At 43.8% G+C, this 15,000-nt stretch overlaps 1 protein-coding gene across 3 annotated transcripts in view; it reads left to right on the top strand.

Moving 5' to 3' along the window:
- LOC123502681 (glycine receptor subunit alpha-4-like) overlaps positions 1 to 15,000 on the top strand; it is a 174,742-nt gene that overhangs the window by 51,170 nt on the left and 108,572 nt on the right. For all 3 annotated transcript variants that reach the window (XM_045251855.1, XM_045251857.1, XM_045251856.1), the window contains exon 3: positions 10,427 to 10,534. In XM_045251855.1, coding sequence (XP_045107790.1) covers positions 10,443 to 10,534 — 92 coding nt within the window. In that variant the 5' untranslated portion in view covers positions 10,427 to 10,442. The remainder of the gene's footprint in view (positions 1 to 10,426; positions 10,535 to 15,000) is intronic.

Consider the following 15,000-nt stretch of genomic DNA (forward strand, 5'->3'; position numbering starts at 1 on the left):
GGTCACGGGAAACAGACAAGATCATTACGTGAACCTAACGTGTATACCCAGGAGGTGAAAGGTTATACAGGTAGAGGGTGCAATATACAAATGGATCTCTCTCTCTCTCTCTCTCTCTCTCTCTCTCTCTCTCTCTCTCTCTCTCTCTCTCTCTCTCTCTCTCTCTCTCTCTCTCTCTCTCTCTCTCTCTCTCTCTCTCTCAACATGTTACCATTTGTAAAAGCATAAAAAAATATTATTTCCTACACTATTGAATGTTTATGGCAGCCCAACATGAACTCCATCCCTGTCACCCATCTGAGAGCTAACCCTTGCTACATGTATCTTATATTTTTGGGCTAGGAACACACAATCACGTGGAAGGCATATCACTGCGCTGGTCAGACATGCTTGCCTCTTTCAGTATGTTCGCAAGGGGCTTTTTTGTTTAAGTAAGATCGATATTGGGCAAGGGCAACGAAATTTATTGATATTGATAAAGATCCAATGAAGTGCCAGTCGCCAAAAATGAAGAGCGTTATCACGATCACCATTGCGCGACACTGCTGTCACTACACGCTTCTCAAATATTCTAAGTATTTATTCCTCACGGTGGGTACATTCGCTTTCTTGCTCTTGAGGCTGTGGGGTTCCTAGAGCATGGGTTCAAGGCCTGTATTCTGAAACGCTGTACTCTCACAGCGACTGTCTTCCAAAGTCACAGAGATGATTTACATGGTTCTCGAGAGTGTTTGCCTGTTGATAATGTAGCAATGTTAATCTGTCACTAGAACTATATAATCACCCACAAAAATCAGCGTACTCTTAACTCCAGTATTGGAACGCATTTTTACACTGAGTTTTGGGGTACCATTAGACCATTTTACTTACATTATGAACGGTCTACGGAGGTCAGATGATTGATGGCCACAGTCTTCACTATTTTAATCCCCGACATGAGTTTCTGAAGCTGTGTAAAATCGCCAGATAGTAACTAGCGTGAATATGGAAACGCGTCATGGAAGTGAAGAGGTAAACCAGAGCCTCGTGAATGTAGTGGAGGCGCGGCGCAGAGATGTCTCCGAATATGGTCCCAAATCCTGGCTAGTGCTGCGTGGGGACATCTCTTGTTGCTCTTACCACTGCTGCTGTTGTGGTTGCTAATGCTCCTGCTGCTGTTGTAGTTGTTGTGGCTGTTATTGTTGACCAGCGGATCCGTTTATAGGCACTCTCTCTCTCTCTCTCTCTCTCTCTCTCTCTCTCTCTCTCTCTCTCTCTCTCTCTCTCTCTCTCTCTCTCTCTCTCTCTCTCTCTCTCTCTCTCTCTCTCTCTCTCTCTCTCTCTCTCTCTCTCTCCATAATGGTCTCTCTCTCTCTCTCTCTCTCTCTCTCTCTCTCTCTCTCTCTCTCTCTCTCTCTCTCTCTCTCTCTCTCTCTCTCTCTCTCTCTCTCTCTCTCTCTCTCTCTCTCTCTCTCTCTCTCTCTCTCTCTCTCTCTCCAAAATCTCAAAGGCTACCAGAAGTTACTGCGAGTATTGCTTTTTTCCATTAAGGTATTACAGTAGTAGTAGTAGTAGTAGTAGTAGTAGTAGTAGTAGTAGTAGTAGTAGTAGTAGTAGTAATAGTAGTGGTAGTAAAAGATCATTAATAATTGAAAAATAATAACAACAGCAACAACAACAATAGTAATAATGATAATAATAATAATAATAATAATAATAATAATAATAATAATAAAATTAGTAATAATAATGATAATAGTAATAATAATAAAAATAGTAATAACAACAACAATAATGATAACAATGAAGAAATAGTAAAGAAACGAAAAAAAAATAATAGAAAATGAAGACGAAGGAGAAGGACTTACGTATGCAAAACATATCAGTGTGTGTGTGTGTGTGTGTGTGTGTGAATCGATTATTGTCGTTTTAAGGTCGATCTCCACCACCACCACCACCGTGTCCTTTGCGTGTCATTTTCTCTGAGGCAGCAGACACGCACCTCCCCTCTCACCTCTCCAGTCTCTCTCTCTCTCTCTCTCTCTCTCTCTCTCTCTCTCTCTCTCTCTCTCTCTCTCTCTCTCTCTCTCTCTCTCTCTCTCTCTCTCTCTCTCTCTCTCTCTCTCTCTCTCTCTCTCTCTCTCTCTCTCTCTCTCTCTCACTCTCTCTCTCTCTCTCTCTCTCTCTCTCTCTCTCCTCCTCCTCTCCTTCATCTCCTCACCTCCATCTGGCCTTGACTCACACACTCCATCACACACACACACACACACACACACACACACACACACACACACACACACACACACACACACACACACACACACACACACACACACACACACACACACACACACACACACACACACACACACACACACACACACACACACACACACACACTTATTGATATATTTCTGCTTTTGTTCTTTATTCCTTTTTTTTTTATTCTATGTGTGTGTGTGTGTGTGTGTGTGTGTGTGTGTGTGTGTGTGTGTGTGTGTGTCTCTCTCTCTCTCTCTCTCTCTCTCTCTCTCTCTCTCTCTCTCTCTCTCTCTCTCTCTCTCTCTCTCTCTCTCTCTCTCTCTCTCTCTCTCTCTCTCTGTTCATTTCTTCCTGTTTTTTCCATCCCTCATTCCTGTTTTTTCACCGTTCGAGTTATTCCTACTGTAATCTAATTAAAAGTCACGTCAGGTGCAGTGAGTTGTTTTTCATCGTATTTGCCTTTGATTTATTCTTGGACTTAAAAAGAATTAATATCACCGGAACTGTTTCTAATGCGCTTAATACACTCCCAAGAATCTCGCGCTATAAATACACTTACTTCTGCAAAACTGGACCCGTTCTTTGTCTCAGGAACGAACGCGTGGGACATTTAACTTTTTTTTTTCTTGCCCTTTTTTTTGTGTGTGTGTTTCTATTCGTATATAATTGCTTCGTTAGACCCACACACACACACACACACACACACACACACACACACACACACACACACACACACACACACACACACACACACACACACACACACACACACACACACACACACACACACACACACACACACACACACTTCCATGGTATTTGCTCATGAAGTTTGGAAAGAAAAGTCTACATAACACTGTGTGTGTGTGTGTGTGTGTGTGTGTGTGTGTGTGTGTGTGTGTGTGTGTGTGTGTGTGTGTGAACAGGTCGTTAATGGTCAAGGTATATTAAGAGAGAGAGAGAGAGAGAGAGAGAGAGAGAGAGAGAGAGAGAGAGAGAGAGAGAGAGAGAGAGAGAGAGAGAGGATACGGGGAGGGGAAGAGTAGAATAAGTTTGCGAACAAAATTTTCCTTTTCAAACTTGCATAACTTGTGGGAAAATAAAAATATAATGCCATGGTGATAATAGTAGTGAGAGGAAAAGATGTCGGAGAGAGAGAGAGAGAGAGAGAGAGAGAGAGAGAGAGAGAGAGAGAGAGAGAGAGAGAGAGAGAGAGAGAGAGATAACAGCCACTTCTACAAAGGAAAAAAAATAACGATAACGACCGCAATATCACACACACACACACACACACACACACACACACACACACACACACACACACACACACACACACACACACACACACACACACACACACACACACACACACACACACACACACCTCCCCTGACCCCTAGACATACAGATGAACATACCACTTACCTGTAATCACCCCACCTCCCCCCCCACACACCTGGCGACCCCTGCACCTGTAATACTTAACGCCAGGTGAGATGCGAGAAGTTGAACGCTAATGAGCAAAGTTGAACAGGTGTGATCCTCCTTCCAGTTTCATTTTTTTTTTCTAATTAATGATGATGATGATGATGATGATGGTGGTGGTGGTGGTGGTGGTGGTGTTTATGATGGTTGTAGTGTAGGTGGTGCTAATGGTGGTGTAGACTGTAGAGTTGATTATGGTGGTGGTGATGATGATGGTGTTGAGGACTTAATGATGATGGTGATGGTTATAACTGGAGGTGGTGGTGACTGAAAGAATGCACAGGTGGGAGTGATGATGATTGATGGTGATGAAGTGCAGGAAGACGAATGATGATGCCTAATGATGATGAAGGTAACTGGGTAACTGAAACCTGATGCTTATGAGGTGATGATGATGATGATGATGATAATGTGGTGATGGAATTTGATTTCTCGTAATGAAATTGTTATTATTCTTATTATTATTATTATTATTGTTGTTGTTGTTGTTGTTGTTGTTGTTGTTGTTGTTGTTGTTGTTACTATTATTATTCTTGCTATTATCGATTTATTTATTTCTCCATTTATTCTTTTATTTATTCATTTTATTGTTCGTGACACAGTATAATTTCCTTGCGCCATTTGTTACCTCTTATTTATTAATCTATTCATTTATTTACTTCCTTGTTTTTTTTTTTTTTTGTAAGTTGAAGTCAGATGTTAGTTCTGTTTCAAGCTTTTCTTACCTCTTTTCTCCTTTACTCCCCTCTTCCCACCTTGACCCTGCCACCAACTCCCCCAACCCCTGCCACTGCCCCCACTGCTCCCCCATGTCACCCACAACCCCCTGCCACCCACTCTCTTTCGAGCTCTCCTTACCCCTTTTCTCCTTTACTCTCCTCTTCCCACCTTGACCCTGCCACCAACTCCCCAACCCCTTTCTCCTTTACTCTCCTCTTCCCACCTTGACCCTGCCACCAACTCCCCAACCCCTGCCACTCTCTCTCTCTCTCTCTCTCTCTCTCTCTCTCTCTCTCTCTCTCTCTCTCTCTCTCTCTCTCTCTCTCTCTCTTTTTTTTTTTTTTTTATTTAAACATAATTTATACAGAAGAACATGTACCCAAAGGCGCACTGTCGTGTGCTACCTATTCTAAGGGTACTACAATCTATTTCTCTACAATATTTACAAGACTTAAAAATAGATAATATACAAGATGGTCAGCATGTAAATGGAGCACTGTTCTTTCACTTCACTAGCACTATTCACGCACTGCACTACACTGAGTGTCACGTCACAAAGAGTGTCAGAGGAGTTGGCAGTGTCTGTCTCCACTTATGTGCCATCAGTTTGACACTGTGTGTGTTCATCTCCTGGACGTGAGGCACCGCGGCCGTGAACAAGTTCCACATCCTGGAGACGCGTCCTGCGAAGGTGCGTTGATGCTGACACCCGTGGGATCGCGGCACCTCTACGGCGTCACCACCATTGAGCACCGTTCTCGTGCTCCGTGCGGTGACTCTCAGAGGATGACGCAGCCCTGCCAGATGTGGCACTCTTTGCACCTGTGCCTTATGGAACACTACGATCGCCGCCACATCTCTGCGGTGTTCCAGTGAATCAAGGGACGCTCAGGCTCTGGGTGAGGTGGTATTGCAGCATCTACTAGCCGTATGGCGCGGCGTTGGATGCTGTCCAGTCTCCTTCTGTGTGTGGCGGCACAGGACATCCAGGAGAGAGCTGCGTACTCAAGGTGGGGCCGCACCTGTGCCTTGTACAGCAGCAGTCTCCCTTCCTGTCGAGGAAACTGGCGATCCTTCTGAGAGCGGAGATCCTGTGAGAGGCTTTCTTGGCAATGGTTTGACATGGCTGTCAAACCTCAGCCCTCGATCCACCTCCACTCCAAGTATCTTGACGTCATCTTGAGTGGGAGAGCAGCAGCGCCAAAAGACAACTTTCCTGCCATTGCTGCCATGGCGGCTGGGGACCGAGAGACAACCATTGCCTGTGTCTTCTCCGGCGCGAATGTCACTTGCCAGCGAGCACCCCACTCCTCTATCACTCGTAGCTGCTGATTGATGGCCTCAGCAGCCCGCCCACTGTCCTGGCGTGGATAGGTATAGGAGAGGGTGCAGTCATCAGCATAGGCCTTGACTCCTGGCAGTAGCTGGAGAAGATCATCCACGTAGATATTCCACAGGAGTGGGCCAAGAATTGAACCCTGTGGCACTGATGCCTCCACAGGCAGGGACTCAGATGTTTGCCCGTTGACAACCACCTTGAGGCTTCTGTCCTGCAGGTAATTTCCCAGGAGTCGTAGCAAGCCACCCTGGATGCCTTTAGCACGAAGCTTTTCTAGTAATCCGTTGTGCCATACTTTATCAAAAGCTCCAGCTATGTCCAAAGCAACCACTATAGTGTCCTTGCCGTCGTCGAGGGCGTCCTGCCACTGCCTGGTGAGAAGCATCATTAGGTCGGAGGTTGACCTTCCAGGTCTGAACCCAAACTGTTGGTCTGAGAGGAGGGCATTGTCCTTGAGATGGCTACACACCACCTCTGCCACGACCCTCTCAAACACTTTACCCACCACTGACAACAGGGATATGGGTCTGTAGTTTTTTGGGTCCGTCCTGGAGCTTTTTGTGTACGGAACTACTCGAGCCTCCTTCCACACTGAAGGCCAGACGTTTTCCCGTACACAAGTTGTGAAGACTTGGGTGAGAGGGGCAGCCAGTTCCTGGGAGCATCGCTTCAGCAGGTGCGGGCTGATGTCATCAGGGCCGGTGGCTTTCTGTGTGTCCAGCCCCGCAATAATCGCTTCACCTGCTGATGCGTCACCTCCACCATGGTGACAGTCTTCTCACATTGCTGGACCAGCTGAGGCGGTGGCTGCTGTGGATTCCCCACCTTCATTTTTCCAGCAAACAAGGAAGCCAGCAACTGTGCCCTCTCCTTACTGCTGGTGGCGACAGTACCGTCCTGCTTGCTGAGGGAGGGATGGATTCTTGGTGGCCAGTTCCTGTTTGTCCTTAACAAGAGACCACCAAGTTTTGTTTCCTACGCCAGTGCCACACAGTTTCCGGCGCAGGCTTTCCTCCCACTTTTTTAAGGCCCACTTGCTGGTTACCACCATCCTCCTGCATGCAGCCCTATGCAAGTCCTTGTTGCGCCGAGTCGGGTTCCTCTTGTAGCGGAGCCAGGCAGCATACTTTGCCTCAGCAGCAACACGGCAACGGTAGCCAAACCATGGCTGATCCGTCGGTCTGGTGGTGTATTCCCTGTGTGGGACGTGGCGTCTCTGGAGGGCGAGAAGGTGAGAGGTGAGTGCAAGTGCTTCACTCTCTGCTCCTCCCTGTAGCAGAGTGGCCCATGGGGTGTGGGTCAGGTCGCGGCGCAGGGAAGCCCAGTCTGCTTTGTTCCACAGCCAGATGGTGCGGGTGGTGGCCTCGTCCTGAGCCACGCCCACTTCCAGCTGTGTCAGTACAGCGTGATGATCAGAGCTGCCCACGAGCCCCAGCTGATGACACTGAAGCTTGTCCTCCTGGTAGTCTGAGATGACAGGGTCTAATGTCCCTCCTCGTTCATGTGTGGGAAGGTGACATGATCTGTCAGACCCTGCACCTCCAGGAGATTCTCGTAGGCGTCTCTTTCCAGGTGGTGATTGAGATCCCCCACAATCAGCACGTGGCTGCAGCTGTGTGCCATCATCAGGTTGTCTAAAGTCTCAGTCAGGTACAGGAGTGAGTCAGGCCCTTGTCGCGGGGGGCGATACAGGGCACACAGCAGGAGGGCTGAGCGGTCTGCCAGCGTTACTCGGAAGTACATCATCTCCATCAGTGGAGGCGTGTCTATGTCGAGTAGCTGGGCCTGCATTCCTTCCTTGAAGCAGACAGCCACTCCACCTCCTGTTCGCTCCTGTCGGTCCCTCCTCACCCAGTGGGTGAAGCCCTGCATCCTGCCATACGTGGGCTCCACCTCACTGTTCAGCCATGTCTCTGTCACCACAACAACGTCTGCATTGTGTCGTTGCACACAGTTGTGGTATAAGTCTGCAAGGTTAGTCCGGAGACCACGGACGTTGCTAGAGACGACCTTTAGTTGGCGGCGGGGCAAGCTGGCTGTACCATGGTGAGGGATGGTAGTGAGCGAGGCCTGCTAGTCCGAGGTGGTGGTTAGGGTCCGACCTCTCTCTCTCTCTCTCTCTCTCTCTCTCTCTCTCTCTCTCTCTCTCTCTCTCTCTCTCTCTCTCTCTCTCTCTCTCTCTCTCTCTCTCTCTCTAATTACGTGTTTTGTTCAGTAATATACATGGTGGGCAGGTGTAAGGGAAGGGAGATGGAGGGTAGGCATCTACAGCAAGCCGTGTCATTCCGCCACCTGCACCGCTACACAGATGAGTGGAGCCGAAACAAAAGGCTGACAAGAGCAGGGAGGGTTGCCACATTGTTCAGCCATCCATATAGCAGAAATTATTATATTCGTAATGAAAAATGCGTATGAAAATAGATAAAATGTATATGTAAATTCCACGCTTGTCACGAGGGAAAAAATGTAACGTGCTAGTCAAAAAACGCGTCAGAATTTTAGAGATGTAGTGACGCAGAGGTGACTCTCGTGACAGGATGTGCTTGCTTCACTAGTAATGCGACGCGGAGTTCAACCTGACCTAATCTAATTTAAACTAACCTCGTGTCTGTTTCACTGCTGCAGCGCCTTAATGAATGTTCCGTGACTGTGGAGGCGTGACGTGACTGTGCGATGTTGATTAGTAGGAACAGGTAGAGGCAACTGTAGTGTGTAGGACAGCAAGGGGTCTGAGTGTAGCGCCTGTCTCTTTGCCAATAAGGTAAGCAATCCTGTAGATGCAAACTGTGGGTGAACATGCCAGGCGGCTCCTGTCACTGAGGCTGCAGCAGTACAACAGCCAGCAGGAGTTATGAAGCGTGTCAGGGAACATGTGGATATGTCACGTTGTTGCTGTCATTGTTGTTGTAGTTGTTGTCGCCATTGTTGTTGTTGTTGCTGCTCCTGTTGTTGTTTTACGTACTTTCGTCCCCTCATCTATTCTCTCTCTCTCTCTCTCTCTCTCTCTCTCTCTCTCTCTCTCTCTCTCTCTCTCTCTCTCTCTCTCTCTCTGTGTGGCTTTGGTTTTTTCTCTCCTCTGAGCCTCGGAATCTTTGGAAAAGCTGTTGAGAAAACAAGATATTTTCGTTCCGATCTTGCTTGGAGGTATTACTCTGCCAAACGCCCGCTGCTTTCATGCAATTTGCTGCACTGCCTTTTGTGAGGACGTTATTGTCCGTGTGTGTGTGTGTGTGTGTGTGTGTGTGTGTGTGTGTGTGTGTGTGTGTGTTGTGGTTTTGATCTCGGTAAAGATTTTTCTGGTTGGTTATTTGTTTTTCTTTTTTTTGTTTTCATTTGTATTCTGTACGCACTGTTTTGTTTGTTGTTTTTGTTACTGTTGTTGCTGTTGTTGTTGTTGTTGTTTGGTAGTGGTGGTGGTGTTTCATCATCATTATCATCATTATCTTAATCATTATCATCATTATATTCATCATCTATATCATCTTCATCGTCATCATCGTTATCATTATCCTTGTTATCATTATCACAGTCACCATCATCATCATCATCATCATCTTTTTATTGTCCTTGTTTATTGTTGTTTCTTTTTCTTCATCTTCCTCTTCTTTTTCTTCTTCTTCCTCTTCTTTTATCTTCTTTATCGTTCTTCCGTCTTCGTCTCACCATAAATGTTTCACCACGATTTAGTTTTCGTAACAAATGGTCGTTTCTTTTCCCTCCGTGTTCAGAAAGTAATAAAGCAGAAAACTATCTATCCCTTCCTCTATAATCACCTTCCCTTTATTGCTCTATTACCTTCTTCCATGATTACATTTCTCCCGTACCTCCTTTCTCATTCTTCTCCTTTGCACTTATTACTTCCTCCTCTCATTATTACTTCCTCGTCAGGTATTGAGAGAGAGAGAGAGAGAGAGAGAGAGAGAGAGAGAGAGAGAGAGAGAGAGAGAGATGAATTTAACGATCTTAAGCTAATTTACATATTCCTTTTCTTGTCTTATATTTTTCTCCCCACTAATATTTTTTTCCTTTCTTAATTGCACTTTTTCCCCTCTTCCTAATTATTTTGTATCTCCTTGATTATTCGTTTCTCTCCAGATTATTTATTTTTCCCCTCTGAATTATTTTTATTTCATGTTTTTCTTTCGTTACAATTTAGTTTCTTTTTCACTCATAACTAGCTTTCCTTTGCTGATTGTCGTATTTCTCTTGCATTATTCTTTCCTTCCCTTTCCTCCCCGTGACTGATTATTTATTTCTATCTTCCCGTAATTCATTTTTCATCCCCGCAATTATTTTTCTTTTTTATCTTCTCGTGTAACTATTTCAAAGCATTCTCCTCTAATCTCTAATTTACTTCCCTTACTAATTACTTTGATCTCATTTTCTTTATTTTGTCAATATAATCATTGTTTATTTTCCTGTAATTTTATTCTATTCCAGGTTTCAAAGCAGGAATTGTTATCATTTTCACTTCTGATTATCATATTTATTTCCCTCGCTAATTGCTTTTATCTATGTTATTTTTTCCCTCTCCAATAATGATTTTATCTCGTGTTTACTCTTCCCGTAATGATTAATTTTTCTACACTGTAATTATATCAGTTTTTAATCTTCTATAATAATTTGTTTTCCTCCCATTAGATCGGCCGGAGGGGAAATGGCAGCCCGACTAAGGTGGGGGGGTAGGAGGCCGCTCTCCACCCCCCACCACTTCCTCCACCTCCTCCACCTGCTGCTCTTCCACTTCAGGTAAGTTGATCACCTGTTCTCACGCTCCCTCTCACCTGCCCAATCAGCTCTTGGTACACCTGGTTTTTATTACCCGTGTGAAGGAGACCAGCCAGAGAGAGAGAGAGAGAGAGAGAGAGAGAGAGAGAGAGAGAGAGAGAGAGAGAGAGAGAGAGAGAGAGAGAAGGGGCGTGATACAGTGGAACCATGCACGCTTTGGGGGCCGAGGAGTCTCCAAGCGCATGGGTTCGAATCCTGGTCACGGTTTGGGTGTAGGATGGTCTTCTTTACTCGGGGCAACTGTTCTCTAACGGGTGGACTTTCGGATAAGATGTCTCCTCTAGCCCGGAAATTCACCTGGAAAGCCCATATAGTATAGTAAATAAAGAGAGAGAGAGAGAGGGAGAGGGAGAGGGAGAGGGAGAGGGAGAGAGAATCGAACCTCACTAAACAGTCAAAGAAAGAGTGAATGGATGTCGTTCAGTCGAATTCCACAGGTGTTTTGTCACTTTTGTTTTTCTTTCGTTAAACGCGTGAGAAAGACTGGACAGGGATTGAAAAAGAAAAGGATGAAAAAAAGAGAAACAGGAACTAAAAATAAAGAGTCGCCCACTGAACTTTACACTCACAGACAAAGGAGTGAAAGGTTATCGCTCAGTTTAACTTCACTGGTATCACGATGTTTCTTTTCTTTTCGCGCGAAGGAGACAAGATGAGTGTATTAGGAGAGCGAGTGTATTAGAAGAGGGAGAGGTAAGAAAGAAAATGAGAAAAATATACCCAGTCACCTTTAGAAAGATAGACAGTCACCTTCAGAAAAATATAGCCACCTTCAGAAACGCAGTCACCTTCAGAAAAATAGACAGTCACCTTCTCAATTAGGTTAATTTAGGTTAGGTTAATGAAAATTTGTTTTTATTCATTTGGCCTCGTGATTTTATGCTCTTTTGTTTTTGCCTATCTCATTTGAAGAAAACAGAGAGAGAGAGAGAGAGAGAGAGAGAGAGAGAGAGAGAGAGAGAGAGAGAGAGAGAGAGAGAGAGAGAGAGAGAGAGATCCACCCAACTTATCACTTTCAGATAAACAAATAAATATCGATAAATTTAGCTCTAGTGGCTGTCCTTATATTTTTCCTTTGTACCGGTTCAGTTCATCTCTTAAGAAGGAATTACTGTGTTAATCTGCTTTTTATTCCTATATTGTACCTGTGAATTGAATATCTGCCCGTATTTCACCTACACTGACCAATTACTCCTTGTTCACCTTCGTGTTTTGTGTACGAATCGTCAGCTGTCCTTGTTTGCTGCCTCCCTTTGTTTATCAGCGATTTCCTGGTGTTTGCTGTCTTGTTCTGATCCTTTGTCTTGCGTGAAGGAAAAGTTAAAATTGTTCTAATAGTTTTTGTTTTTATTTGTTATAGTTTTTTGTTATTTTCTTTCCTTCCTTCTCTCTCATTTTTTTTTTTTCTTTTCTTTATTTGTCATATTTCATGGAGTGTTTTTTTTTTTTTTGTATATTTATATTTGCCATTTATTTCTATCATTTCTTTTATTTTTCTATTCGGTTCTTCATTTTCTTATTTTACTTCGTCTCATTTCAATCTGTTTTCATTATTATATTCTTACTACGTTTATTCACGTTTACTGGTATTTTGCTGTTCATTTTTAGTGTAGCTTTTCGTTGGTTAATTAATTTCACTATTATTTATATTTCTTATTAAGTTACGGAAACAATATTTATACTCTCGTTTACATTGTTTATCTTCTCCAGTTTGTGTTTCCCGTTCCTGCGTAAACGTTTTGCGGTTCCACAAACACACACACACACACACACACACACACACACACACACACACACACACACACACACACACACACACACACACACACACACACACACACACACACACACACACACACACACGTGGATGTTTATATCAATGTACCTGAGTAATGTTGTTGTTATGATTATATGAGGAGGAGGAGGAGGAGGAAGAAGAGGAGGTAAAGGGAGAGGAAGAGGAAGAGGAGGAAGAGGGGGAGGAGAAGGAGAAAGGAAATGAGGTGGATGAAATTTTAGAGTTTAGATTTTAACTGTTGTTGTTGTTGCTACTGTTATTGTTGTTATTGTTGTTGTTGTTGCTGCTGCTGCTGCTGTTGTTGTTAATCTCCTTTGGTATAATATGTATTGTAATCGTTACGACCTGAGAACCAGAGACGATAAGACGATAAGATCCAGTGGCGATTCATAGATAGATAAGTTGATAAAGATGAATATACACAGAAGAGAAAATGAATAAATAGAAAATGTAAAGTAGAATAATGTAGATAGATAGACTGATAGATAGACAGATAGATACATAGTTAGGTGAATATACATACATAGAAGAGGAAAAGTATAGGTAGAAAGTTGAAATAGACTAATGTATGTAGATTGAGAGACAGACGGATAGGTAGGTGGATAGAGAGAGGATACATGGATAAATAGATAGATAGAATGACAGATGGATAGGTAGATAGATAGATAGATAGATAGATAGGTAGAGAGAGAGAGACAAGTTATATAGTTTGGAATGTAGAGAGATAGATAGATAGATAGATAGATAGATAGATAGATAGATGGACAAGTTATATAATTTGGTATGTAGGGAGATAGGTAGACAGAAGCTGGGTCAAGAGGAGAAACACACATATGCATCTATTGTACATACTCACATAGGATTACATACATGCATACGTACATACCTGAATGAGTCATACATACGTACATACATACATACACATACATACATACATACATACATCTATAAGTAAATGAATAAATAAATAAATTAGTATTCAATACAATAAAGGATTACCGAAATCGTTGATACCACCACCACCACCACCACCACCACCACCGCCACCACCACTACTACCACTATCATCACACCACCACCACGACCACCACCACCACCACCACCACTGTTGATCAATAAGAAATGAAGCTTATGAGCCACAAAATCGTCCTTTTCGTAGTGGTTTCCTCCTCCTCCTCCTCCTCCTCCTCCTCCTCCTCCTCCTCCTCCTCCTCCTCCTCCTCCTCCTTTTTCTGGAGATAATTTCTGCTCCATAAAAGAGTCTTCAGTAGGGAAAGAGTAGGTCTCATATTTTCCTTCCCTCTCTTTTCTCCCTTCCTCCTTCTCTACCTCTCTTCTTTCTCTCCCTCCCTCCCTCCTTTCTCCTTCCCTCCTCCCTTTCTCCTTCCCTCCCTCCCATCCTCTCTTCCTCTCTATTTCCAGTCTCTACCTTCCTCCCTTCGTCGTTCTGTCACTCCTTCATCTTCTTTCCCTCCTCCTCCTCCTCCTCCTCCTCCTCCTCCTCCTCCTCCTCCTCCTCCTCGTCTTTTGTATGTGTTCTAATGAAATTCTATAGGTCTAGTAAGTAAGGAGTAGGTTATGACAAGAAGTAAGAAGTAACATGTTCCAACTACACACACACACACACACACACACACACACACACACACACACACACACACACACACACACACACACACACACACACACACACACACACACACACACACACAGAGAGAGAGAGAGAGAGAGAGAGAGAGAGAGAGAGAGAGAGAGAGAGTGAATCAACATTAGTCAATTCACAAACAGAGTGGTAGATGACTGAAATAGACTCGTTAATCAGGCTGGGAGTGCAGTGTCAATAGGAAGCTTTAAAGTATTACGTCATTTTATGGACACAAATGACAAGCTGTTATTGGAGGACAGATAGATAGATAAATTAATAGATAGTAGTTCTGTAAAGGGACTGGCGCTTGTGTGGCTTGCTCTACTCTTGTCCGTAACGAGGTTGTTAGTGCAGTCAATTGGATGCTCTGAAATATTACAGAAATTCATGGGGTACGGTTTTTAGAAGGGTAAATAATGCCACTTAAACTTTTTTCATAATTGTTTTTTTTCCTTACTTTTTTTCCTGGTACTTTCTTTACGATCACCTGTGTGGATAGAGATACAAATAGATGTTTGTATAAAGGATCTACCACTGTTGGGTCTGTCTTCCCTTGTCAGTATCCAAGTTGTTAGTGCAGTCAGTTTAACGCCTCTGAGACGTTCGAGAAAGGGATGATAGTGGCTGTAGGCAGTTGGAGAGATAGGAAGACGTGTTATACAAGGAATAGGTCGTGTGTGCGTGTCTCTTTTTCAGTAGCCAGGTTGTTGGTGGTGAGCCAATGGGAAGCTTTAGAAGATTAGACAACTTTACGGACTGGGACGAGAGGTAGATAAGTAGACAGACAGATAGATAGGTAGATAAGTAGATAGATAGATAAATAGGTGTTTTTGTACTCTGACTGCCACCTGTAAATATCTTTTCTCCTATTAGTAGTGGGTTTGATACGCCAGAATGAATAACATAGATAGGTAAAAAAAAATATATAAAGATAGATAGATAGATATACATAGAAATAAGAGGAAAAGTATAATAAAAGAGGAG

The sequence above is a fragment of the Portunus trituberculatus genome, chromosome 12, assembly GCF_017591435.1.
Source record: "Portunus trituberculatus isolate SZX2019 chromosome 12, ASM1759143v1, whole genome shotgun sequence".
Lineage (NCBI taxonomy): Eukaryota > Metazoa > Arthropoda > Malacostraca > Decapoda > Portunidae > Portunus > Portunus trituberculatus.